The 25,233-nt window shown below is 48.2% G+C and overlaps 2 protein-coding genes across 4 annotated transcripts; one reads left to right on the top strand and one right to left on the bottom strand.

Annotated features, from left to right (window-relative positions):
* Positions 1-1,504: 1,504 nt before the first annotated feature.
* On the top strand, positions 1,505-7,176 carry LOC124863250 (NACHT, LRR and PYD domains-containing protein 3-like). The gene is made up of 7 exons (XM_047357556.1): positions 1,505-1,827; positions 2,136-3,951; positions 4,257-4,430; positions 4,741-4,917; positions 5,021-5,194; positions 6,002-6,175; positions 6,676-7,176. Exons 1-7 carry the CDS (start codon positions 1,563-1,565, stop codon positions 6,683-6,685), a joined length of 2,790 nt encoding a protein of 929 aa, XP_047213512.1. The 5' UTR covers positions 1,505-1,562; the 3' UTR covers positions 6,686-7,176.
* Positions 7,177-11,021: 3,845 nt separating this feature from the next.
* On the bottom strand, positions 11,022-24,504 carry LOC124863242 (suppressor of cytokine signaling 7-like). 3 transcript variants are annotated; one of them, XM_047357545.1, is made up of 10 exons: positions 22,500-24,504; positions 19,757-19,818; positions 17,378-17,482; positions 16,670-16,807; positions 16,135-16,274; positions 15,886-16,054; positions 15,658-15,786; positions 15,250-15,385; positions 14,728-14,886; positions 11,022-11,682 (listed from the first exon to the last, which is right to left on the bottom strand). In XM_047357545.1, the coding sequence occupies exons 1-9, from the start codon at positions 24,095-24,097 to the stop codon at positions 14,748-14,750; spliced, it is 2,616 nt and encodes an 871-aa protein (XP_047213501.1). In that variant the 5' UTR covers positions 24,098-24,504; the 3' UTR covers positions 11,022-11,682; positions 14,728-14,747. The 3 variants fall into 3 exon arrangements, with proteins under 3 accessions (XP_047213501.1, XP_047213500.1, XP_047213502.1); XM_047357544.1 differs by having other exon boundaries at positions 14,712-14,886; positions 22,500-24,501; XM_047357546.1 differs by lacking the exon at positions 17,378-17,482 and having other exon boundaries at positions 14,712-14,886; positions 22,500-24,496.
* Between the last annotated feature and the right edge of the window lie 729 nt (positions 24,505-25,233).

The raw sequence follows: 25,233 nt of genomic DNA, 5'->3' as shown, positions 1-25,233 counted from the left end.
CTGGGGACTCAGGGTTAGACTCTGTCATCACCCAGGCGGAAGTCACCGAGGTGGTTAAAAAGCTCAGCGGTGGCAGAGCTTTGGGGTGGATGAGATCCGCCCTGAGTACCTCAAATCTCTGGATGTTGTAGGGCTGTCATGGTTGACACGCCTCTTCACACATTGTGTGGCGGACGGGGACAGTGCCTCTGGACTGGCAGACTGGGGTGGTGGTCCCCCTTTATAAGAAGGGGGACCGGTGGGTGTGTTCCAACTACAGGGGGATCACACTCCTCAGCCTCCCTGGTAAGGCCTACGCCAGGGTATTGGAGAGGAGAGTCCGACCGATAGTCGAACCTCGGCTTCAGGAGGAGCAGTGTAGTTTTTGTCCCAGTCGTGGAAAACTGGACCAGCTCTATACCCTCTACAGGGTGCTCGAGGGTTCATGGGAGTTTACCCAACCGGTTGACATGTGTTTTGTGGACATGTGTTTTGGGGCCACCCGGTCTCTTTACAAGGAGAGCAGGAGTTTGATCTGCATTCCCAGCACTAACATGGGACCTGTTCCTGATGCATGTTGGACTCCGGCAGGCTACCCTTTGCCACCGGTCCTGTTCATAACGTTTATGGACTTCTAGGCGCAGCCAAGGGACGAAGGGCGTCTGGTTTGGGGACCAGTGGATTTTGTCTCTTCTTTTTGCAGATGACGTGGTCCTGCTGGCCCCCTCTAGCCAAGACCTACAGCATGCGCTGTGGTGGTTCACAGCCGAGTGTGAATCTGCTGGGATGAAGATCAGGACCTCCAAGTCCAAGGTCATGGTTCCCGACCGGAAAAAGGTGGCTTGTCCTCTTTAGGTTGGAGGGGAGTTGCTGCCTCAAGTGGAGGAGTTCAAGTATCTCTGGATCTTGTTCACAAGTGAGGGAAGAATGGAGCAGGAGATCGACAAACGGATCGGTGCGGCTGCCGCATTAATGGGGGCGCTGTGCTGGTCCATTGTGGTGAAGAGAGAGCTGAGCCGAAAAGCGAAGCTCTCGATTTACCGGTCGGTCTATGTTCCTACCCTCACCTATGGGCATGAAGTTTGGGTCATGACCGAAAAAAAGAGATCCTGGACACAAGTGGCTGAAATGAGCTTCCTCCGTAGGGTGGCCGGGCACTCCCTTAGAGATAGGGTGAGGAGCTCGGCCGTCCAGGAGGAGCTCGGAGTAGAGCCGCTGCTCCTCCACATCGAGAGGAGCCAGTTGAGGTGGCTCGGGCATCTTTACCGGATGCCTCCTGGACGCCTTCCTCGGGAGGTGTTCCAAGCACGTCCCACCGGGAGGAGGCCCAGGGGATGGCCCAGGACACGCTGGAGGGACTATGTCTTTCGGCTGGCCTGGGAACGCCTTGGACTTCCCCTGGAGGAGCTGGAGGAGGTGTCTAGGGAGAGAGACGTCTGGGTGTCTCTGCTGAGTCTGCTGCCCCTGCGATCCAGTCCCGGATAAGCGGAACACGACAAGTACGAGTACGAGACAATGAGTCCGCTGGTGCTGAAGATAAGAGTCCAGTAAGACACCAGTACTCTTACTGCTTGCTGTGTTTCATGAGTCATTTTCTTTGTGTCCTCAGAGAGAGAAGCAGCAGCCATGTTTCTGCGGTGAATCAGCTGTCCTGCTGCTCTTGTCACGAGCTCCTGAGGGATCCAGTCTTTACCAGCTGTGGACACTGGTCCTGCAGACAGTGCATGGTCTCATACTGGGACCAATCTGCTTCATCAGGACAATCCTCCTGTCCCCAGTGTGGAGAAAGGTTCCAGTCCCTAACTGGACAGCTGACAGCTAATTGGAGAAGCTCTGTAGAGGGTCAGGGTGAGTACATGGACCTACCTGATCGACACACAGCTGCTCTTCATGCTTCAACAGCACCAAAGCAATCAACTCATTCAGTGATGAATTGTCAAGGTGTGGATAATGATGAGTCTCCAGTTCTTCCATTGGTTCTACTGTTTGTTGTTCTGTATCAGATGAATCCAGGCTTATATGTTGTTGGCGTGTTCGGTCCACAGAGTCTGAGCTATCAACACGTGACACCCACAGAGGGATTTATAGAATGATGGAGTATCACTGATGTCTGTGCTGATTTTTCTTTAATACCTTTTTTCTTTTGTTTTCAGCAGGTGTTGGTCTTCAGAAGGTTTTAGACAAACATAAAATCAGACTGAGGAGGAGATATAAATATGTAACAGAAGGAACTGATGAAATAGGAGGCAGAACTCTCCTCAACAGCATCTACACTGAGCTCTACATCATAGACGGACAGGGTGAAGTTAGAACTCAGCATGAAGTTCGGCAGCTGGAGACAGCATCCATGGCTCTCAGTGACTCACCAATCAGGTGCCACGACATCTTCAAACCCTTACCTGACCAGCATGGAGCCATCAGAGTGGTTCTGACCAACGGTGTCGCTGGTGTTGGAAAAACCTTCTCAGTGCAGAAGTTCACTCTGGACTGGGCAGAGGGCTTGGAGAACCAATATGTCAGTGTGGTGGTTCTCCTTTCATTCAGGGAGCTGAACTTGATCAGAGAGGAGCAGCACAGTCTTCTCACGCTGCTCCATGTTTTCCATCCAACACTCCAGAGGCTCCCAGCAGAGAAGCTGGCTGTCTGTAAACTTCTCTTCATCTTTGACGGCCTGGATGAAAGCAGACTTTCTCTGGACTTCAACGACAGTCGGCTTGTTTCTGATGTCACCCAGAAGTCATCAGTTAACGTTCTGCTGACAAACCTCATCAAGGGGAACCTGCTGCCCTCGGCTCTCGTCTGGATAACTTCCAGACCTGCAGCGGCCAATCAGATCCCTCCTTCATGTGTTGCCAGGGTAACAGAAGTACGAGGTTTCACTGACGTCCAGAAGGAGGAGTACTTCAGGAGGAGGTTCAGTGATGAAGAGCTGTCCAGCAGAATCATCTCCCACATCAAGACCTCCAGGAGCCTCCACATCATGTGTGGAATCCCAGTCTTCTGCTGGATCACTGCTACAGTTCTGGAGAACATGTTGACCACAGAGCAGAGAGGAGAACTGCCCAAGACCATGACTGACATGTACTCACACTTCCTGCTGGTTCAGATGAAGAGAAAGAAGAACAAGTACCATGAAGGACATGGGATGAGTCCACAGGAGCTGATAGAAGCTGACATGGAAGTTCTCCTGAAGCTGGGGAGGCTGGCGTTTGAGCATCTGGAGAAAGGGAACATTGTGTTTTATGATGAGGACCTGGAGCAGTGTGGTCTTGATGTCAGAGAGGCATTGGTGTACTCTGGAGTTTGTACAGAGATCTTTAAAGAGGAGAGTATGATCTTCCAGAAACCAGTCTACTGCTTTGTTCATCTGAGTATTCAAGAGTTTCTGGCTGCAGTCTACATGTTCCACTGTTTCACCAACAGGAACACAGAGGTGATGGACAACTTCCTGGATGGTTTACCTAATACCCAAGTTAGAAAAGACCTAAAAATGGGAGACAGTAACTCCACTGTAGATGGTTTCCTGATGAGAGTCATGATGAAATCTCTCCAAAGTAAAATTGGCTATCTGGACCTGTTTGTTCGCTTCCTTCATGGCCTTGTTCTGGAGTCAAATCAGAAGCTCTTGGGACCCCTTGTTGGTCAGACAGGGAACAGTCCAGAAAACATCTATAGAGTCATCAGCAACCTGAAGAAGATGAACACTAATAAAATGTCTCCAGACAGAAGCATCTACATCTTCTACTGTCTGATGGAGATGAATGATCTCTCAATTCATCAGGAGATCCAAGAGTTTCTGAGGTCGGAGAACCAAACAGAAATGGAACTCTCAGAGATCCACTGCTCAGCTTTGGCCTACATGCTGCAGATGCTGGAGGATGTTCTGGATCAGTTGGACCTGGCTATGTACAACACATCAAAAGAAGGGAAAATGAGACTAATTCCAGCAGTGAGGAACTGCAGAAAGGCTCGGTGAGTTCATCTAATTAATATCTGCAGCTGTTGGAGAGCCTGATGAGGGCTCATTTTTAAGATCTGATGCACTGGTTGCATGTATTCAAGAGATGTTTGACAGAGGAGAGTAGCAGAGGACCATAAGCAGTAACACACTGAGTTAGAACTGGCTGCACCATGATTTAAGAGCACCTGTGCATGATGTTCCAGCTTGTCCTACTGAGCTCTGCAGACTACCAACTTATAATGTGTTTAAGCTAGATAAGATGGGGGATGTCTAACCAGATCTCATTATATGCATCATCCTGTATGTGACATTAAAGACTCGTTGGCTGTCGACTCTCAGAGACTCACTGTGAAGTTGTGGCCTCGGCTCTGCTGTCCAGCCACTCCCATCTGAAAAAACTGGACCTAACTGGAAACGTCCTGCCCGACCCAGGAGTGAAGCATCTGTGTGCTGGACTTGCAAGTCCACACTGTAAACTGGAGACACTAAGGTCAGTTCCCTGAACATGTTACTGTGAGTAAAATATACAATTTGACCTTTGTGAACTTTTAAATCTATTGGGCATGGTGCCGTTTTACAGACAGCAACTGAGGGAAAGAACTTTGTTAGATGTTGGATCAGTGTCGTTTTTGTCCTGGTTAAACTTATAAAATCCTTTCTTACAAAATACCAAGATGTGTTTTTAACCGTTTGTCACGGTCCATGTGAACAGCAATCTCTGATATACTGGTACATATTAATAATTAGGTTCACACCATAAATCATGTTGCGTTATCTGATTAGTTTTATTCTCTATCCAGACTGAGAGGCTGCCGCCTGTCAGAGATCAGCTGTGATTCTCTCATTTCCGCTCTCCTGTCAAATCCTTTTTATCTAAAACATCTGGACATGGGTCTCAACAACAAGCTACAGGATTCAGGCATGAAGCTGCTCTGTGCGTTCCTAGCAAATTCACAGAGTAGACTCAAGACGCTCAGGTTAAATTAATTTCATTGTCCATCCTGTCATTTGTAAATTGGAGGCTGAAAACTCTGATCTAGTTCGACTGAGAAAACCATTTTCTTTTTTTTGTTTGTTTAGATTGCTAGAATGTAGTTTATCAGGCATCAGCTGTGCTTATTTGGCCTCAGCTCTGAAGTGCAACCCCTCCCGTCTGACATTTCTTGACATGGGTGGAAACAACCTCGAGGATTCAGGAGTAGAGCAGCTTTGTTCTTTTATGGAGAGTCCTCACTGTAGACTAGAGAAAATGAGGTAAGTTCACCCTCTCATTGTTCTAGATGTTGACAGCTGATGTTCTACAGAACTTCTGTCCATAAAGAATCAGATTTCCGTTTGCTCATAAAAGACTTTTTCCACATTTGTTGTAACTTCCACTGTTAGATAAAATGGGAAAGAAAAAAAGAATGTGTGTTTTTTTTACTGTCATTGAAAGGCCCCACATCATAATGCTGCCAACACCATGCTTGACCGTTGGTATAGTTATCTTAGGTCTGAAAGCCTCATCTTGACTCCTCCAAACATTTTTGTTGCCATTCTCTGTTCTTGTAGTCAAACACCACAAGCTTTATATAATCTAACCATGAAACATTTTCCTTAAGTCATTTGGCTTCTCCACGTGGGCAGCTGCACATTTCAGCCAAGCTTGAAGGTCTTGATCTTGGAGCAGGGGCTTCTTTCTTGGTCTGCACCCATTCAGTCCCTGGCAATGTAAAACTGGCTTTACTGGGGACAATGAAACTGGTGTTTGACAGAACAAACTGGTTTTAGAATGGATGAATCTCGCTAACATGAAAAAATGGATTCCATAAAATCCTCAATAAATTCAACCTTGCACAGCAAGCTCTACATGTTCTTGTTGTATTTTACATCATTTTTTCACTCTGGAAAAAGAACAGTTAGAAAAACATGAAAAAGGTCCAAGTTTAAATATGAGATTCATTATGATGATGATTGGATGAAAAGTTCTCGACAAAACTGATGTCTTGCTGGCCACCACCAGGTCAGCTGGTGGATGGAAGTTGTATCTGAAAACCTGTTGTATGCATTGTTGTTTTTCAGTCTGTGGGGCTGCAGGCTGTCAGGGATCAGCTGTGCTTCTCTAGTCTCAGCCCTGAAGACCAACCCCTCTTCTCTGAAATGTCTGGACCTGAGACACAACAACCTCCAGGATTCAGATGTAAAGGACCTGTTGGATCTTGTGGAGAGCAAACAATCCAGACTGCACAGGCTCAGGTGAGGGTCAACCCAGTGGCTGGCAGCTGAAGATGGAGAGGCTGGAAACAGTTCTTCATAGGGTGACTAGATATCAAAAACTGAATGCGGGACGACAAGGATGCTTATGAGGGACATTGTGGGACACATTACCAACAGTATAATGACTTCATATATTTTAATTTAACAAAGATCTCACATTACATTCATCAACACATGCTTTACCTGTTAGTCCACAACAATGAATTAGCACAAGTTTGAAAAACAACTTGACAAGCTTATAAAGTTTAACCCTGGTAATCTGCGCTGCTTTCATCCTTGTCTGTCTGGCTGTCATCTCTGGGTTTGAGTAAAATAAGTCCATAGATCAGCAGGTGGATTTTTCAGCTATTTCTTCTCACTTTTACAGTGTTTTCACATCATGCTCCTCTGTGTGTGAAACTGAAAAATAACTTTGTGTCAAACTTCACAAAAATCCATCAGAGATCCCCTCTCACTGGCCTTTGCTCTTCCCTCTGCAGATGGAAGTGATCTTTGCACAGATGATAGTGAAGAGGATGGTGGTTCTGCCGAAAGAAGATTGACCCACGTTCTGATGATCCGAGGCGGTTAAAACAGCAGCTTGCAAGAACCAATCAGACAGAGGAATCAGAACAAATGGAAAAGACTTAGTGTACTTACAGTGAATTGCTCCAGAACAGTTCTGGTTCTAATTTGTTCTATGTCCGTTAGCTAATACATCTATTGCAGCTGTCAGGATGATTTACTGACGCTGCACGTTAATTTATCTCCTAGTATTGACAAGGTTTTCCTCAGCCTGAGGTTTCTCTGGAGCCAGAAACATTAAAGCTGAAGGTTCTCAAAGAAAACCTTCGACTCCATGTAAGAACTAAGCAAAACACCTGAAACTGTTGAGTCCATTAAAATCAGAACCAGGTCTTCTAAGCTCCATTTGTGTAATATTGCAGATAAAAACCTTCAAGAGTTACAATAAACTGATTTAAGTCATGATGTAAATCTCACTGAGCCGTTCTCCTTTACTCACAATTCATTTTAATTCCAGAGTAGCTTAAAGTTTTAAACCAGGGGTGTCCAAACTTTTAGCACCATGGGCCAAAATCACCACGCTGAAGGACCACAGGGGCCATCATTTTAATAAATTGTGTTTCATAAATGAAACATGCTGAATTTTAAAGAAACAAACTAGAAAAGAACAAATTGATTCGTTGATGAAAGGAAGGTTTGAGGTTTTCTAACTTTTTGCTCTAGAAAATCATTTTTAGTTTATTATCAGCAACAAAAGAGAATTTTATTCTAAAAGTTTCGGTGTTTTAAACCTTTATTTGACCAACCGTGGTGCCCAAGCCCGTCTGAGTAAAAGGTCTCTGGATGTTTGTGGCCCGACTTCCTATCATTAAAATAATGGCTAATAATGATTAATGAAACAAAAATATTTTGTTTTGCACCAAACATTTTCCATTTCAGGAGATAGAAATTTATAGGTGAGAAAAGTCCATCTGCTGGATGGCCAATGTGGACCTTTCTTGAACTGAGGTCGGGGTCCTAATTAAATTGTTCCTAGGGCCACAAATGGCCCCTGGGCCAAACGTTGGACACTCCTGCTTTAAATGAGACAGAAATAAGAAATTATTTCTCTGTTAGAAGCTGCTGCAGATGCCATTTACTCTGCATGTTTCTAATATTTGTGACAAGGTCGATATGCTGTGTGTGTCTTAATATAATCCTGAATCCTGAAACGTCACAGATGATTCATCTTCATCGAGGAAACTAGTGAGATTATTAGTTATTTTTCCAAATCTATTATGAAAATTAATGATTTGATATTAAACTTGTAAATGAGACCGAATACTGGAATTTAAATAGAGCTTAAAGCTGTTTTGAATAATTTTTTTGTTGAGGGTTACTTTATCTTAAATTAAGTGTCATAGACTGTAATATCTGAGTAATTCCACGAAGTTTAATTTCAAACAGTTAATAAGTTTAATAAAATATTGTTTTAGGGAATTTTAGTTGGAGCAGCCGCTCCACTCGGAGGTCCTCTCCTCATCTCCAAGGCAAGCTCTTTTTAGCTGCTTGGATGCAGGATCTGGTTCTTTCAGTTATGATCCAGATGTCAGAACCATAGGTGAGGGTTGGACCATCGATGGACCATCAAGACCAGAGCTTCACCTTTCAACTCAGCTTCTTCTCCACCACAGACCGAAGTAACGCCCTCATCACTGCAGACGAAGCTCTGGTCCATCTTCTGCTGTGTCCTGCCTTCACTCAGGAACATGGGAACCAATCTGTTTACGGCAAAGAGTGACCTTTGACCTGAAGGGAGGGTTCTCTAATAATGGAGCAATTTGTTTGGGACTGTTTGTAAGCTCATTAAAAGTTCTGAGGTCAATAATCATCTCTGTCTGTGTTGAATTTTGTATTTTACGATCCAATAAACAAACTTAAAACTCAAAGAAAATAAAACCAAACGTTGGGATTCTGGATGAGACGTTTTGGTCCAATTAAAGACGGACAGACTTCAGTCCCACCATGTTTTATTAACAGGTGACTGCACAACAACGACACATTACTGCTCCTCCACACCAACAACAACATGTCAGCACGTCTGCAGTCCTTCAGAGTGCACATTTACAACGGTTTGACATCATGGAAGCGTCCCTGCAGGATGCCCAGGTCCCGCCTCCAGCTCTCCCAGAGTTCCCAGTGTTTGACCTCCCAAACAGGCTGGTTCCAGTGAAACATCAAGATGTTGGCATGGTTGTAGCTCAGTAGTCGTCATAGTAACCCTGCTCTAAGTTTTTTGGTAAGGTTGCCATCGTGGCGCGGCGGTCGCCTCCAGGATCTGGACGTTATTCCCAACTTGTAGAATCCCAAACATCTCAGAAACTAAATGAAAAACCCAGATGGAAATGTTCTGAAGAGCTGTACATCATTCATCTGTTGCTGCTTCAAGATCCACAGGTGAGACAAATCTCCACGTTTCTCCAGAGGAACCTGGAGAAAGCTTTTCTAACATGATCCAAGTTAACGAAGGGTGCTACATGGAGGAACCAAGTCCAAACACAAAGTTGTTCTCTGCATGATGACCAGAACCAGATTTGTTCTGTTCAACAAGAAGTTCCAGAAAACTTTTTATCAACATTTTTACAGAAACCAGATAAAATCCAATCAAATCTAAAAATGGGAATTTCTCTCAAATTGTTTCAAATAAAAGGAAATTTGGATTTTCACCAGAATTCCTCTAGAATTTCATATCTAGAATAGATTTCATACCTTAATAATTCCCATTCAAGATATTTTCAGAAGATTTTGACAAAAATTTAAAATTAGACATTTCAAATTTAAAAATGTGTCCACTAAACCAAAAGCAGCTAAACTGCAACAAAGTGCTAAAAAACTGAGCGGATCAGAACAACATTTCTGGAAACTTTATGAAAAATGAGAAAACCCAGCCGTCACTCTGAAATATTCTCCTTCAGGAGGAACTTCTGGTTCCCAGGAACATTCCAGCGTTCTGTTCCTGGAACCAAAAGTTGCAGCAATTTTTACAGTAATCATATTCCAAATATCATCACAAAGTTCTCAATAAACTGTCATTCACATTCGTACCGGAACCAGACCCGACAATAAAAAATGGGATCAGCGCTCATTCATTCAAAAGTTCATTAATATCAACAATGATCCAGTGTGAAGACGAACAGCAGGATGAAGAAACACCAAAAGACCAAACTTTCTTCTTGACCTTCAACAGCGGCAGACCTTCATCAGTCCACATTCACACAAAAATACAAGGTTCTGTTTGGGTTCCGTCACCAGGTCCAGTCCTATTATCAGCCAAAGTATAACTCAGTTCTTCAGAATCTGACATTCCTGAATCATAAAATAATTAATAATGAAATTAATAATGAATAATTTAAACATCAGATCAGAACAAAAATCTGATTTTCTTACATTTCAAGACATCAAACATTCATCAGATTTTAAAAGCTGCCCATTGAGTTCCTGAAGGCTGCAGCTCGGTTCTGACCAGCACCAAGACATTTACTGTGGGTTCTGAAGGCTCAGCTTAGGGATGGACCGGGCCATAAATACCAATCCATATGGTTCATTTAGGGACTGGGTCGGGTCAGAAGTTCTGAGTTTAGGGATCTACCAACAGTAGGATGGTTCTGGAATGCTGGGCAGGATCAGGATGGATGATGATGATGGATGAAGATCATCACTGTTGTCCCATGTGAGCTACCTTAGCTCCTGTAATTAACTGGTTGTCGTGGCAACCCACTCATTGCAACAGCATGAAGATGGAGACACCAGACAGATGTTCTGACCTACCAGAACCAGGAGCAGACATCAGGGCAGAACAGGTCAGAGGTCAGAACTGCAGCCTTTGTGTTGCAGGGATTTCCATGTGATTAAACTCCAGTGTAAATAATATTCCCTCCCACTGACACCCGGCCCATAGATGGTTCTGAACATCATTCTAAACCCAACTGTCTTCTTTTAAACGTTTACTTTTACCAGATGACTGAATATAATTTCAGAACCAGTCATTTTCCTCTACATTTACAACCCAAATGTCCCAGCCAGCATTAACCTCAGACTGTCAGAGTTCCTGAAGCCAAACGGACCGGTACTGGTAGCTTTTACAAACTGGTATCAGTGGACTATCTGCTGCTCATGGGTGGGATTAATGGAGCGTTTAAAACTAAAAGGACCCGGTCCAGAACCAGAACCAGAACGGCCTCCTCCCCCTCCCCCCTTAACTGATGAACGATATAACCATGTTATGGACCCGGATCCATTAGAACCGTTGCATCCAATGTACTGATGGCTGAAATTCATCATCACAGTTTAAAGCTGCAGCTGATTTTTTATTTTCTTTTGTTCAGCTGAAAACAGAGAAGTTTAAAAACTGAAATCTGAAATGAAGCGTTGTGAATATTAGTTTGATTTAAAAGCTGAATATTGATTATCGGAGCAGCTGATTCCACTGATCCGGACTTCATCTCCTCAGATGGGTCCCAAAATAACCGTGTTGTACCACAAAACAGCGCCCCCTGCTGACGTCCCTTGACACTTCAACAAGGTCTCCAGCAAAAGGAAAAGTAAACAGAGATGATTCTTGTAGAACCGATGAAAACATCCAAGGTTCCTGACACAACGTTAAACTCCACAGCGTTCTCCGACTCGGGCTTTTGGAAGTTTATGGATCCTGGAGACGACCAACAGTTTCTCTCCTCGTCGAGTTTTCAGCGTTTTCCCGACGGTGACGTCACGTTCGCTTCAGTCCAGCTGATCAGTGATGACATCAAAAAGGAGGCGGAGTCTCCTTATCCCCTGTCCCTCTCCTGTCAGCTCCCTGTGAGCCAATCAGATGAGGGAGGATCATCTGAAACCCGCCTGGATACGAGACTGAGCGAAGGGAGCCCATTGGCTGCAGTCAGAGTCCAGTTTGAATATTTGAACGTCCTTCAGTGATCGAGTCCAGAAACAGAGAAAGAAAAGACCTGCAGGAAGAAAAGCGACAGTTAAAGGAACAGTTCCCATTTAAAGCAAGAAAACTCATGGTTTGGAGCTAGAACCGACCAGTACCAAGACTTCCTGCTCTCCTGCCCACCTCAAATCTTCTGCTAGATATCATTATGTGGACTGAAAAACCTTTCGGTCAAATTCAGCATCGTTTTGCTCCCAATAAAGAGATCCAGGATGTAAAATAGCCTGCTGGGGTCAAGCAGCCTGCTGGGGTCAAGCAGCCTGCTGGGGTCATGTAGCCTGCTGGGGTCAAGCAGCCTGCTGGGGTCAAGCAGCCTGCTGGGGTCATGTAGCCTGCTGGGGTCAAGCAGCCTGCTGGGGTCAAGCAGCCTGCTGGGGTCAAGCAGCCTGCTGGGGTCATGTAGCCTGCTGGGGTCATGTAGCCTGCTGGGGTCAAGCAGCCTGCTGGGGTCAAGCAGCCTGCTGGGGTCATGTAGCCTGCTGGGGTCAAGCAGCCTGCTGGGGTCAAGCAGCCTGCTGGGGTCAAGCAGCCTGCTGGGGTCAAGCAGCCTGCTGGGGTCATGTAGCCTGCTGGGGTCATGTAGCCTGCTGGGGTCATGTAGCCTGCTGGGGTCATGTAGCCTGCTGGGGTCAAGCAGCCTGCTGGGGTCATGTAGCCTGCTGGGGTCAAGCAGCCTGCTGGGGTCAAGCAGCCTGCTGGGGTCATGTAGCCTGCTGGGGTCATGTAGCCTGCTGGGGTCATGTAGCCTGCTGGGGTCATGTAGCCTGCTGGGGTCATGTAGCCTGCTGGGGTCAAGCAGCCTGCTGGGGTCATGTAGCCTGCTGGGGTCAAGCAGCCTGCTGGGGTCAAGCAGCCTGCTGGGGTCATGTAGCCTGCTGGGGTCATGTAGCCTGCTGGGGTCATGTAGCCTGCTGGGGTCATGTAGCCTGCTGGGGTCATGTAGCCTGCTGGGGTCAAGCAGCCTGCTGGGGTCATGTAGCCTGCTGGGGTCATGTAGCCTGCTGGGGTCAAGCAGCCTGCTGGGGTCATGTAGCCTGCTGGGGTCAAGCAGCCTGCTGGGGTCAAGCAGCCTGCTGGGGTCAAGCAGCCTGCTGGGGTCATGTAGCCTGCTGGGGTCAAGCAGCCTGCTGGGGTCAAGCAGCCTGCTGGGGTCAAGCAGCCTGCTGGGGTCAAGCAGCCTGCTGGGGTCATGTAGCCTGCTGGGGTCAAGCAGCCTGCTGGGGTCAAGCAGCCTGCTGGGGTCAAGCAGCCTGCTGGGGTCATGTAGCCTGCTGGGGTCATGTAGCCTGCTGGGGTCAAGCAGCCTGCTGGGGTCAAGCAGCCTGCTGGGGTCATGTAGCCTGCTGGGGTCATGTAGCCTGCTGGGGTCATGTAGCCTGCTGGGGTCATGTAGCCTGCTGGGGTCAAGCAGCCTGCTGGGGTCATGTAGCCTGCTGGGGTCAAGCAGCCTGCTGGGGTCAAGCAGCCTGCTGGGGTCATGTAGCCTGCTGGGGTCATGTAGCCTGCTGGGGTCATGTAGCCTGCTGGGGTCATGTAGCCTGCTGGGGTCATGTAGCCTGCTGGGGTCAAGCAGCCTGCTGGGGTCATGTAGCCTGCTGGGGTCAAGCAGCCTGCTGGGGTCAAGCAGCCTGCTGGGGTCATGTAGCCTGCTGGGGTCATGTAGCCTGCTGGGGTCATGTAGCCTGCTGGGGTCATGTAGCCTGCTGGGGTCATGTAGCCTGCTGGGGTCATGTAGCCTGCTGGGGTCAAGCAGCCTGCTGGGGTCATGTAGCCTGCTGGGGTCATGTAGCCTGCTGGGGTCAAGCAGCCTGCTGGGGTCATGTAGCCTGCTGGGGTCAAGCAGCCTGCTGGGGTCAAGCAGCCTGCTGGGGTCAAGCAGCCTGCTGGGGTCAAGCAGCCTGCTGGGGTCAAGCAGCCTGCTGGGGTCATGTAGCCTGCTGGGGTCAAGCAGCCTGCTGGGGTCAAGCAGCCTGCTGGGGTCAAGCAGCCTGCTGGGGTCAAGCAGCCTGCTGGGGTCATGTAGCCTGCTGGGGTCAAGCAGCCTGCTGGGGTCATGTAGCCTGCTGGGGTCAAGCAGCCTGCTGGGGTCAAGCAGCCTGCTGGGGTCATGCAGCCTGCTGGGGTCATGTAGCCTGCTGGGGTCAAGCAGCCTGCTGGGGTCATGTAGCCTGCTGGGGTCAAGCAGCCTGCTGGGGTCAAGCAGCCTGCTGGGGTCATGTAGCCTGCTGGGGTCATGTAGCCTGCTGGGGTCATGTAGCCTGCTGGGGTCATGTAGCCTGCTGGGGTCATGTAGCCTGCTGGGGTCAAGCAGCCTGCTGGGGTCATGTAGCCTGCTGGGGTCATGTAGCCTGCTGGGGTCAAGCAGCCTGCTGGGGTCATGTAGCCTGCTGGGGTCAAGCAGCCTGCTGGGGTCAAGCAGCCTGCTGGGGTCAAGCAGCCTGCTGGGGTCAAGCAGCCTGCTGGGGTCATGTAGCCTGCTGGGGTCAAGCAGCCTGCTGGGGTCAAGCAGCCTGCTGGGGTCAAGCAGCCTGCTGGGGTCAAGCAGCCTGCTGGGGTCATGTAGCCTGCTGGGGTCAAGCAGCCTGCTGGGGTCATGTAGCCTGCTGGGGTCAAGCAGCCTGCTGGGGTCAAGCAGCCTGCTGGGGTCATGTAGCCTGCTGGGGTCAAGCAGCCTGCTGGGGTCATGTAGCCTGCTGGGGTCAAGCAGCCTGCTGGGGTCAAGCAGCCTGCTGGGGTCAAGCAGCCAGTTATTTAACTAAGCTCCTGGGCTACTAAACAATAGTAGCCCAGGAGCTTCTCTCTGTTTCCACCTAAAGCAGAGGTCAATGTTTCTAAATCTGTTACAGTTTAAGGCTCGCTACACAAAGCTCCACCCTAAAGGTTCAGGGTAATAGCATTAGGGCTGTTTTCTGGGGTAGAGTTCTGGTTTTAAACCCTGGGAGACGCAGTGGCGCTCCAGAAAACGACCCTGGTTTTGTGAAAAAGGTTCCTGCAGCAGAAATGTCCCAAAAACAGACACCTTGTGATCCAAGCAAGTTCTACCTGTGGATGGACTCACGATGTGCCCCGGCTCCAGTGCTACGTTTGGGACTCGACTCCCGGCTGGCTGCTAGGCTCCGAGCCTCGCTCCTTGGCCTCCTTCCCGTCCTGCAGCATGGGACTAATCTCCTCCTCAGGGTCGTAGTAGTAGAACTTCCTCAGGTAAGCGATCAGAGGCCTGGAGGACAGAGGAGGAAACGCAGTTTTAGATGTTCTGCTGTCAATCAGACATGCTTCATCCAACAAATCAATCAGCAGCTGAATCTGCAGCTTCCTCTAACTGCAGGAGCACCAAGCTGAACGCTGATGCTAACAGCTCATGTTTGGATACTTTCACTTCTTCTTTCTGCTCTAATCAGCTACTTCCTCCCCCACTTCCTGTTTCCTGGAATCTTTCAGCAGAAACGGTCTGAAACCTGCCGAGTCATCTCACTGACTGTCCCTGTGGTCTCCCATCATTCTGGCTGTCTCATCAAGCAACAGGTTAATCAGTCGGGGGGCGGGGCTTCTCCCAGGTGTGTCAGCAGGAGCAGGTACTTACGTGGGCAGCGGCAGCTCCTGAATGTGGTCTATCCGGACCAGCTGTCTGATGCAGAACCGACACAGATGCTGCAGAGACTTGACGCTGCTGAACCTGGAGACCGGATACAGGAGCTGGACCGGAGTCGGAGGCAGACCTGAAAACACACAGAGTCAAACACAAGATGATGGAACAGAACCTGGGAGAAAACTGACAGGAATATTTGGGTCAGAACCCTTAAAATGTTTATGGTTGCAGATTCTTTACAAATCATGATTGTTGGAGGAGAAATCTCATTCTCCGTCTGTAAAACGGATCATCTTTTGAAACTTTTCATTGACTTTTGTTCTACTTTTTGAATGAAAAAAACGGGATGCATAGGTTCTGCAGGTGAGACCGTACAGCACAAGCTGATTGGTCAGTTCCTACCTGGGACTCTGGAGCGCAGGAAGTAGAGGAACTTTCCATTCTTGGAGTGCATGATGGCTCTCTCAATAAACTCGACCACGGAGTGACAGCGGTCCTCGAACTTCGGATGGCACCACAGACTGAAGGTTCCTGCAGGACGGAGACAGAGATGTCAGGGCCGCATCGGGTCACACATGAACAGCTGTGTGTGTGTGTGTGTGTGTGTGTGTGTGTGTGTGTGTGTGGTACCTCTATAGTGCTCCATGCGTGTGTGGTGTGTGACTCCCTGCGACCGGAAGCTCAGGCTCAGGATGTATCGAGGATCCGAACTGTCCCGAACCAGAAACGATCCGTCCGGTTTCCCTTTTAACTTCATCTCAGCATCTTCCCAGTTCATCGGGCCCCAGTACCAGCCACACTGCAAACACACACTCAAACGGTGAAGCCCCGGCCCTTCACCACCACTGTCATCCAATCAGAGTGCAGAGACACACCCACCTTCTCCAGCTCCCTGAGGCTGGTGGCGAAGCTGCCGGCGTCGGGTCGGCTCAGGGGGCAGCGAGGGGCGAGTCGGGGTGGGGGGTTCTGACCATCTGGCCGAAGTGGTACTGGGCAGGGTAAACCTTGCAGGAACGTGTCTGGGCAGGAGAATAAACCAGAGATCAGTTAGGATCAGACCTGGTTCAAGATTCCTTCATGAAATTTCTTTTCCAAACAGAATTCCGAGTTTCTTAAAGTAAAAACACAAATATTCTGATGTTTCTGCAAACGGACAGATTGATCCAGCTTTCAGACAATGTGAGAGGTACTAAAGTCTGTAAAAATTAGTTTTCTATATTTACCCAGACCTTGTAAAGTAAAAACAGCTGAAGCTCCTCGTGGCTCATCGGACCTTTTGGGTTTTTCCCCTCCTGTGATGCAGATGTTTTAAACTGGTCCGCATCAACGGTTTTGCTTTGGACTCATTAAAACCTCAAAGCTCTGCTGGTTTCTGAGCTGCTGGAACCAGAACCACGGCGAGCTGGTGTCTTACCGTTGAGGCTCAGGCTGTGTTGGATGGTGCTCAGTGTGGGGTGCAGGGCCATGGGTCGTGGGGGCAGAGACTGCATCGATGCTCCCACGTTCCGTTCCATGAAGGGTCCGTGATGCTGAGGAGGACCCCCGAAATCATCTGCAGAGACAACAATACAACTGAGAGGAGGTCCACTGGTTCTGAAACATCTGGATTCACCAGCTGAACCTCCTGATTGGTCCAGTTTGAGCAAAGTCAGACTGAGCTTCACTATAAATGCACCTTATTTAGAACAGGTTGCAGCCTGAAATGCAGCAATAAATAAATATTTTATAAAATGGGACAAACTGAAATTGTGTCAAGAATCTAAAAGAATCAAAAGTCAAAGGTCCCAGGTTCCTCTGAGAACATCGATTCCACAACTTTCCAGCTTCTTTCTCATCATCGCTCAAGTTCGGGTCAGTAACTAATGAAATGAATCTGCTGGTTCCTTCTTAAACCCAGAGAATAAAGAACCCGATTCTTACAGCTCAGACTTGTTTTTGATGCTGAATGTAACCAAAGAACCTCAGCCACACATCAGAAAGAATCCAGAATCATTAATCAGAACTGGACCGGGCCTGAATAAAACAGTTAGACAAGAATCCTACCTGAGAGCGAAGGCATGACAACGCAAGCACACAGAGCAGGAGACAGAACAGAAAGTGACAGAAGAGGAAGTAAAAGTACCAAGCAGGCTGAGGCTCCGTCTGGGTGGGGGGGGAGGGGTGGGGGGGTGGTGACAGCTCCCCCCCCTGTGAGAGATATCCACATCGACCAGAGAGACCGTCTCACCTGGACAGAAGGTTAGAGGAAGGAGGGAGGGGTTAGTGAGCAGAGAGGAAGAGCCTCATGATGAAGATGATGATGAGGTGTCACAACCAACAGTGAAGCAGCTGATGGACCTGTTCTAACTGATGTTCTTCAGTTCACATCCTGGAGAAACTTCTGGACTCATAAACCTCCCAGTCAATCAATCAATACTCCCAGTCAGCTCAGAACTTTATCATTCAGCCGCTGACAGATCAGCGTTCCAGGATGGATCATCGTCATGGAGCAGTTTTTCCAAACTTCTCAATAAACTGAGATCGGCCCTTTCTGCTGGACATGTCATTGAGATGATCTGCACCTCCTACAGAATACCTTGAACAAGAAAAAGCAGCCGAACTGATCTAATACTGGCATCATACTGATACTGATCCCTTCCACCGATACAGACAGTATGGTGTGTTGGTGGTGCTGGAGGTGTCCAGGAGGAATCCTAATGAGATGGACCATCTCAGCTCCAACCTCCCGTCAGATGGTAGAGCTCCTCCCAAGGTAGAGCCTGGTCGGCCAACAGAGGAAGCTCATTTCAGCTGCTTGCAACCAGGATCTGATTCTTTTAGCCAGGGTCCATATCTCAGGACCATAGGTGAGGGATGTAACATACCAGGTGAAGCAGTAAATCCAAAGCTTCACCTTTCAGCCCAGCTCCTTCTTTACATGACAGACTGGATCAACATCCTGATCAGAGGAGCTGAAAACCATCTATCCATCTCCTGCTCCACTTTGCCGTCCCTGAGGAACAACACCAGGAACCTTCTCTCTACTGATGGAATCAGACGTTCTCCACAAAGTGATTTCCTGATGAGGTAATCATTGATGTGTCCTGCTTCTTCACCTGACAGCTCCATCATGTATGACCATAGCTCTTCATGAAGGTTCTAGTTTCGCTTTTCTGGACCTAAATATGACTTCCTTCAGCTAATTCCTAGCAGCTCACTGGTTCTGCTCTCAGACCCAGCTGAGGGGGAAATCCAGCATATATCCCAACCAGCTGTGCTAAACTATGTTGAAGGAATAACATCTGGCAGAGTTGGGCTCCATTGTGATTTGGCAATTAAGGAAAAGAAAGATCCCTTATGGGGTTCCTCAGGGCTCCCTTCTCGGAACACACAGCTTTATTTTTCTGTTATCCTGTGACCTCAGTCGGTTGCTGTCACTGACATTGTGTTAACTGTGTGTGTGTATACTGATACATTAAAATCCCGAACACACCGTCAGTGACTTAAAGGACAGAGGTCACATAGGAGAAAAACATAAAACACAATCACTCTACAGCGTTGGCAAAAACAGAAGACACTCCAGGGAAAACATTGGAACAAACATCAATAAAAAAACGATAATCTGACTAAAATCACAACCCAAGTAATGAAATAGTTTTTCCATCTGTTGGTCCCTGATTTAGGATCTGGATCTTCTTCCAGACACTAGGAGCTCAGTTTTGCCATGAAGTGGGTGATGAAGAGGAGTGGATGAATGCCTTTGGCTGTTTGTGTGACTCTCTGTCACACAAGTTTCTGCTAATATAGCAGAATTTACTCCCAATAATTTTGCTGGCTTCTTTTACTATTAGTTTCGTCCTGTTTTTGTCTCTTGACAGGATTGGGAACCAGGTGATGAAAGAAAATGGATCATATACGGGTCATCAACTTGTTACACACCAAACTGGGTTAATTTGTGGAGGAAATTCAATCTTTGCTGACCTTATCTGAATTCTCACTGAATGTCAGCTTCTTGTCAAGGACACTACCCAGAGGTGGTGGACTGGACCTCTCCCTGGAACATGTACACACATCCCTGGGTTTGGTGACATTTAGGAGTTGCCACACCACATAATAAAATCCTCCACCACCTGACCAGGTGATCATCTTCTCCCTGTAACAGGCTAACAGTAACTGTGTTGTCCTGCATGCAGTGGCATTAAAGACATCTTAGTCAGAATTAAGACATTCCTGTCAAAGCAGAACCTAAAATCTGGATTAGGTCCAGTATGTTGGAGCGTGTGTGCATGAACGCTGCAGAGCACATGAACCCGTCATGCCTCACCTGGCCTCCTGTTTCAGCTGACTGTGTTACAGTTTCCTGTCAGCTGCAGCAGCTCATTCACATCTAGCTGATCTTCACCCAAACACTCATCTACAAAGATCTGGTCCAACAGAATCATAAAAGCATGCCTCCATGATTGTTATGCATCGAGTTGGAACAGGATGACAGAGTGGTCTTGCTGCAGAGACGGGAACTCACCGGTGAAAGCAGGAGTGAACGGCACCGGGGAGAAGGCACTGTGAGGTCTGGATACCTGCAGCCTGGTGGAGACAAGCAGAACCACTGGTCAAAGAAATGACTTAGTCACAAGTTTGAAGCCGTTTGTACACGATGCAGGACAGTAGATGGTTGGATTATAAATAGCAGGATGTTTATAAACAGGATCTATAAACTGGACCTTCAGATCTAAAGTACAGTGGATGAAGATCTGCGGTTAAACAGAAGAGAGCTGTGAGATGGTGAACAAGATGAAGGATTCTCTGTGGTGGTCTTCATGACAGCAGAGCTGAGTGAGTCTCTTGGGGAAGAGCTCAACTGTCTTTACAGGAGGTCATGATGGACATGATGTTCTCTGTCCTCCTGTCCCTCACAGACTCAAACGTCTCCAGGTTCTGTTCCTTGATTTTATCTACTGGTCCCCCAACAGACCACAGCAGAGTAGATGGCACCTGCCAAAACAGACTGGTGGACCCGAAGATGAGTCTGCTCGTCCTTTTCTTGTACAGAGCATCAGTGTTGGTCCTCCGGTCCAGTCTGTGTTAGGGATCAGAACCAAGTACCTGTAGCCATCAACCAGATCCACTTCTCCCATTATGTTCATGGCCTTAAATGCAGATTTTTTTCCTCCTAAGGACCACTACCACCTCCTTGGTCTAGGCGATATTGAGAAGCAGATGATTCCAGCCAGAGCAGACCACTAAGACTCCAGTCCATTGTTCACTCAAACACTCCAGACTACAGATGTTTAAAGCCTGAGGTGAAGAGAAATGGAGACAGGATGGTTCCTGATTGGGCTCCTGCATTTCTGATCCCCCCTGTCAACACACTGAGACAGGTAAGCAGCAACCCAGGAGAGGGTGGACAACCTGACACCCATCCAATCAGGAGGTCCACCATTAACTGGTTAAAACAGGCAGAACCCATTATTCTGCAGGTTATAGAGAGGGATGAAAAGAAAAGGAGCAACAGTGACTAGCTGCCACTATCGGGGCGCCATCTTTAAAAATGCCATGGTTGCGGGTGTGACATCACAGTCACACCTGGCCCACACCTGAGCATGTTCCTAACCCAAGCCCTCCCCACCCCTCGTTGTTGGGAGCCCCAAACTGCTGCCATGGAAACAAGTTTTATCTGAGGTCTGAGAGACGGATGCTGTCGCCATGGTAACGCCCCATCTCTCCCTCTCTCTGCTGAGCAGCGAGGGTGCTGATCACCATAGCAACAGCTGCAGGGAAAAGTTGCGCGGGAGCCATATAAAGTTCGGTTGGTTCACAGCTGATCTGAGAGCAGCAGCTTCTGATGAAGACAGGAGGTCAGAAGTATAAATACTCTGATAATGTAAACAGAACAAACATGAATACAGCAGGTCTTCCTCACATGGTCCGGTTCTGCTTAGAACTTCTGGTTAGTAAACACCTAACAGGATTTCATCTGACCCTGATACAGCAGCCTGTAGAACCTCCTCCAGCAGAAGTGGTTCTGTCTGACATAATCAGTTTCATAATAGGATATACTGAGGTTTTTTAATGCTATGGTTTCAGAACCACAGAAATGTTCTGTCATGACGTTCCTGTAATGCCAAACAGAAAGCCAGGGCAACTTCGGTTTTCCAATATAGTGATTAAGCAATCCTTCCCTGTCTGTTGCTGCACACTGCCACTCAGGTGACTGAAAGAAGGGTACGAAATTTCTGTCACATTTACGATTCAACTCCTAGCATCATAAACACAAGCAGTAGGTTGTTTTAAAGCCAATCAGATCTTGTTTTACATTTAAAACTCTTTATGAACCCAAAGTATTTTTACCGGCATGAGAATTTCTAACCGGTCCAGCACACCATTTTAATAAGGTGGAAATCTGGACTTTGACTGGACCATTGCAGCACCTTGATTGTAGTCTTCTTCAGTATTCTGTCGCAGATCTGATGCTGCTGTTTGGGATCAGGGTTCTGTTTGGACCGAACTTTAGCTGTCCAACAGATGGACTCACATCGGACGACGGTTCCTTGGTACACAGAAGAGTTCAGGGTCCATTTAATGACTGCAGAATGAAAAAAGGCCCAAACCATCCCCCTGCACCTCCGTGACTGACAGCTGATATCAGGGGTTTGTGCTGATCTGCTGCGTCATGGTTCTGTGCACCATGGTCCAACATCTTGTCTCATCTGTTCAGAGGACATTGTCTCATAGGTCTTCTCCTTCATTTAAACTCAGTTTTTGCAAAGTCCTGCTGCCATCTTGTTTTTAGGAACAGGCTTTCTCCTTGACAGGTCGCCAGCGATGGACTGGCGACCTGTTCAGGGTGAACCCCGCCTCCCACCCATAGACTGCTGGAGATAGGCACCAGCTTCCCTGCGACCCACTATGGAAGAGATGGTATAGAAGATGACTGACTGACCGGCCTTCTCCTTAGCAGCCAGACTGGGTTAGTGCTTTTCTAACTGTCATGTCTTGACATTTGACCTGTAAACTGCTGACGGAGGTCTATAGAGTCTGAGACTGAGCTCCTGGGTGTTTTCTTAAATTCTGATGTGTTTAAGAAGTTACAGAGGAACAGCAGGACTTTTAAAGTCAGGATGTTAGGAAACATCAGAACATCAAAGATTTCCAACACCGTCAATCAACATCCATATATTTCTGAAAGTTGCCATCGTCATGGCGATAAGCATTCTGATTGCAGCGGTTTGAAGCAAGCTTTTAGACCTGTATCCAAGAGATCTTACCTGCTGCTGTCCTGGTCCGTACTGCTGCAGGTTGACCCCCACACATCCAGCAGACTCCCCCCTGATGAGGTGGACGACGCCAGCGACGGTCTTTTGTCCAGCAGACCACCCGACCCCCCACTGGAGCTCTTGGTTCTAAACAGCTTGCTGAGTCGGACTTTAAGGGATCCTGCCTTCCTTGACTTTCCCCGTGATGTCTTCTCCCCCTCCCCCTCCAGAACCACCAGGGGTGAGGCAGGTCGCCCTGGTCCCCCTGAGGCCACACCGAGCTTTGGGGTGGCGGCACGGCTCTGCGGCTGAGATCGGGACTGATGCTGATGCTGTGGGCGAGGGCCTGGGTCAGGAGGGATGTGGGTGCTGCTGATGACTGCTGCATCTGGAGGGCCCTGTGGGGGGACAGCAGGGTACGGGCAAGTGGTGCTGCTGCTAATTGGGGGGGACACGGTGGAGCGGCAATTCTGCTCGGTGCAGACCCCTGCCTCCTCAGCCAGTCTGTGGACCTGCCGCATCAGACCGCTCAGTGTCCCAGCACAGAAGACAGTTGCCGCTCCCCCAGGTGTCCCCCCTGCACCAACTCCCCCCACCTCCTCTTCTTTCTTAGTGTACTCTCCATCTCTGCATCCCCCCTGAGACAGTTCCCCAACCTGCTCAGAGCCCAGACCTTCCAGAACCAGCAGGGCATCGCTGGTGTCACCCGGGTCCTCACCGGGCACACCTGGCCCCGTGGCCAAGATGCTGTGGCAGGAGCAGCGAGGAAGGGGGAGTACCACATCTTCGCCACTGCCTCCCACTCCCTCTCTGCACTCACCCAGCTGACCCAGTTTCTGGGCCAGAACCAGAACTGGATCTTCATCTTTCCTAGACTCTAACAGACCCAGGCGCAGAGCCTGGTCCAACAGACCCGGTGGCCACTTTGCCAGTTGGTGTCTGTGGCACAGGACTGGAATGGATTCAGAGGCCAAAGATGGGACCTGCTGAGGGTTCTGTGGCCCATCAGATCCTTTGGACAGTCTAACGACTGGGTGCCACTGTAGGTTTTCCTCCGGGGATGGTACACAGCCAGAGTTCTGCTCTTTCCCTCCTCCAGTTCTGGGACCAGATGTTGTGCTAGCAGAACCTGTCCCTGGTCCCGAGTCTAGCTTCTGTCTCTCTGTTTCCTCTTGCAGGAACCCTGCTGGCGGCTGCTCCAATCCGGACCGCAGCAGGTTCTGCAACACCATCAGCTGTGCCCTGGATCCGTGTCCACCCGAACTGTCCACGAACCGCTGTGCTGCTGCGGCAAAATCCTCAGGCGGCGGGGACAGCTTCGCCTCGGACCTCGGCGGGACCTGCGACAACCCCAGGCCGCCGTCCAGCTCACCCTTCCCGGGGAGGGGCGAACTATAGTGCGGGGATGCGGATCCGAGGCCTGCAGAGGGGCCGCTGGGGTCCACATCAAACCCGCCACCGCGGTGTCCCAGCGCGGCTTTCACCGGTCCGAACCCGCCGCCTGCGGACCGGATCAGGTCGTCGGGCTCGTCCAGCCGGTCGTACTCCGCGGCAGAGACGAGCCGCATCAGGACAAAGTCCGGAGACATTTCTTGCTGCGCGTCATTCATGGCGGCGGGCTAACGTTAGCGGCTCCGCTCTTACATAACAGCTGCTGCATCTCCGCGCCGAGCTCCGGGCCGCTCCGGGCAGCGCACACCTGCAGTCCGGACCGGGTCGAGACGGGAACGGCTCCACGGGACCACCACGAAACAACAAGGGGCATGAGACACCCGCCCGGTTAGCTGCTAGCCTCCAACCGAGTCATCCTCCAGTGAGACAACGGGATATGATGAAGAGGAGGGCGGGGAGCGGAGCTGCGCAGGCGGCTTCAGTGATCGATCAGAGCCGATCGATCAGCGGAAAATAAAGACGCGATCAGCAGCTGCTATTATTGTTATTATTATTATTATTATTATTATTATTCTGTTGTATATTTTATTTCAAACAAAAAAATTATATATATATATAAATTTATTTATTTTTAGGTAGGGAATGCACCGAATTATTATTATCATAGTCGTAATTTTATTGTTTCATTTCATTGTATTAATTTATGGTTTTTAAATAAGTTACAAACATTATTTAAAATTTTAAATATGAATTATTTTTAGGAGTTTGCTTAAAATTTCTGAACAGAAGTAAAACTGGATTTTATTTATTTTACTTTACCCTTTTATTTTATTTTAATTTGATTTTCTCACCTTTTTTTTTTCTTTACATTGCACTGGTTTACTAAATGTCTTTATTGATGGGTTAAATATGTTGAAGATATAAATTATTTACCAGTAGAAAACTAGAAGGCAGGTGAAGTGGATCAGACTTCTGGAGGTTATAGGAACATCCCACTGGGAGGAGACCCCTTCAGACCCAGAACTCTGTGGGACTGTAAATCCTCCTGGAGGAGCTGTGGACAGGGGTGTGTAGGATCACCACCAATAAAATAATTCATAAACAGTATTTTGTCTAATTGGTTTTTATTTTAATAATTTGATACATTTCAGATGGAACTTTATTATAAAAATTAAGTTTTACTGAAGGCTCTGTTGGAACTTTCTCTGACCGCAGTAATAATTGACCTGTTGATGATCCATCCATCCAGATCATCTTGAGTTCCAACTCGGTTCCCTGTGGGATAGTTTTCGGTTTCTTAAAGAATAAAGATATGAGATCAAGTTGTGTTTTGGTTCATTCATAGCTGTGGATC

This window comes from Girardinichthys multiradiatus, chromosome X (assembly GCF_021462225.1).
Source record: "Girardinichthys multiradiatus isolate DD_20200921_A chromosome X, DD_fGirMul_XY1, whole genome shotgun sequence".
In the NCBI taxonomy this organism is placed as follows: domain Eukaryota; kingdom Metazoa; phylum Chordata; class Actinopteri; order Cyprinodontiformes; family Goodeidae; genus Girardinichthys; species Girardinichthys multiradiatus.
Note: the sequence above shows the minus strand (reverse complement) of the source record. Positions and strands in the feature narration are given on the sequence as shown.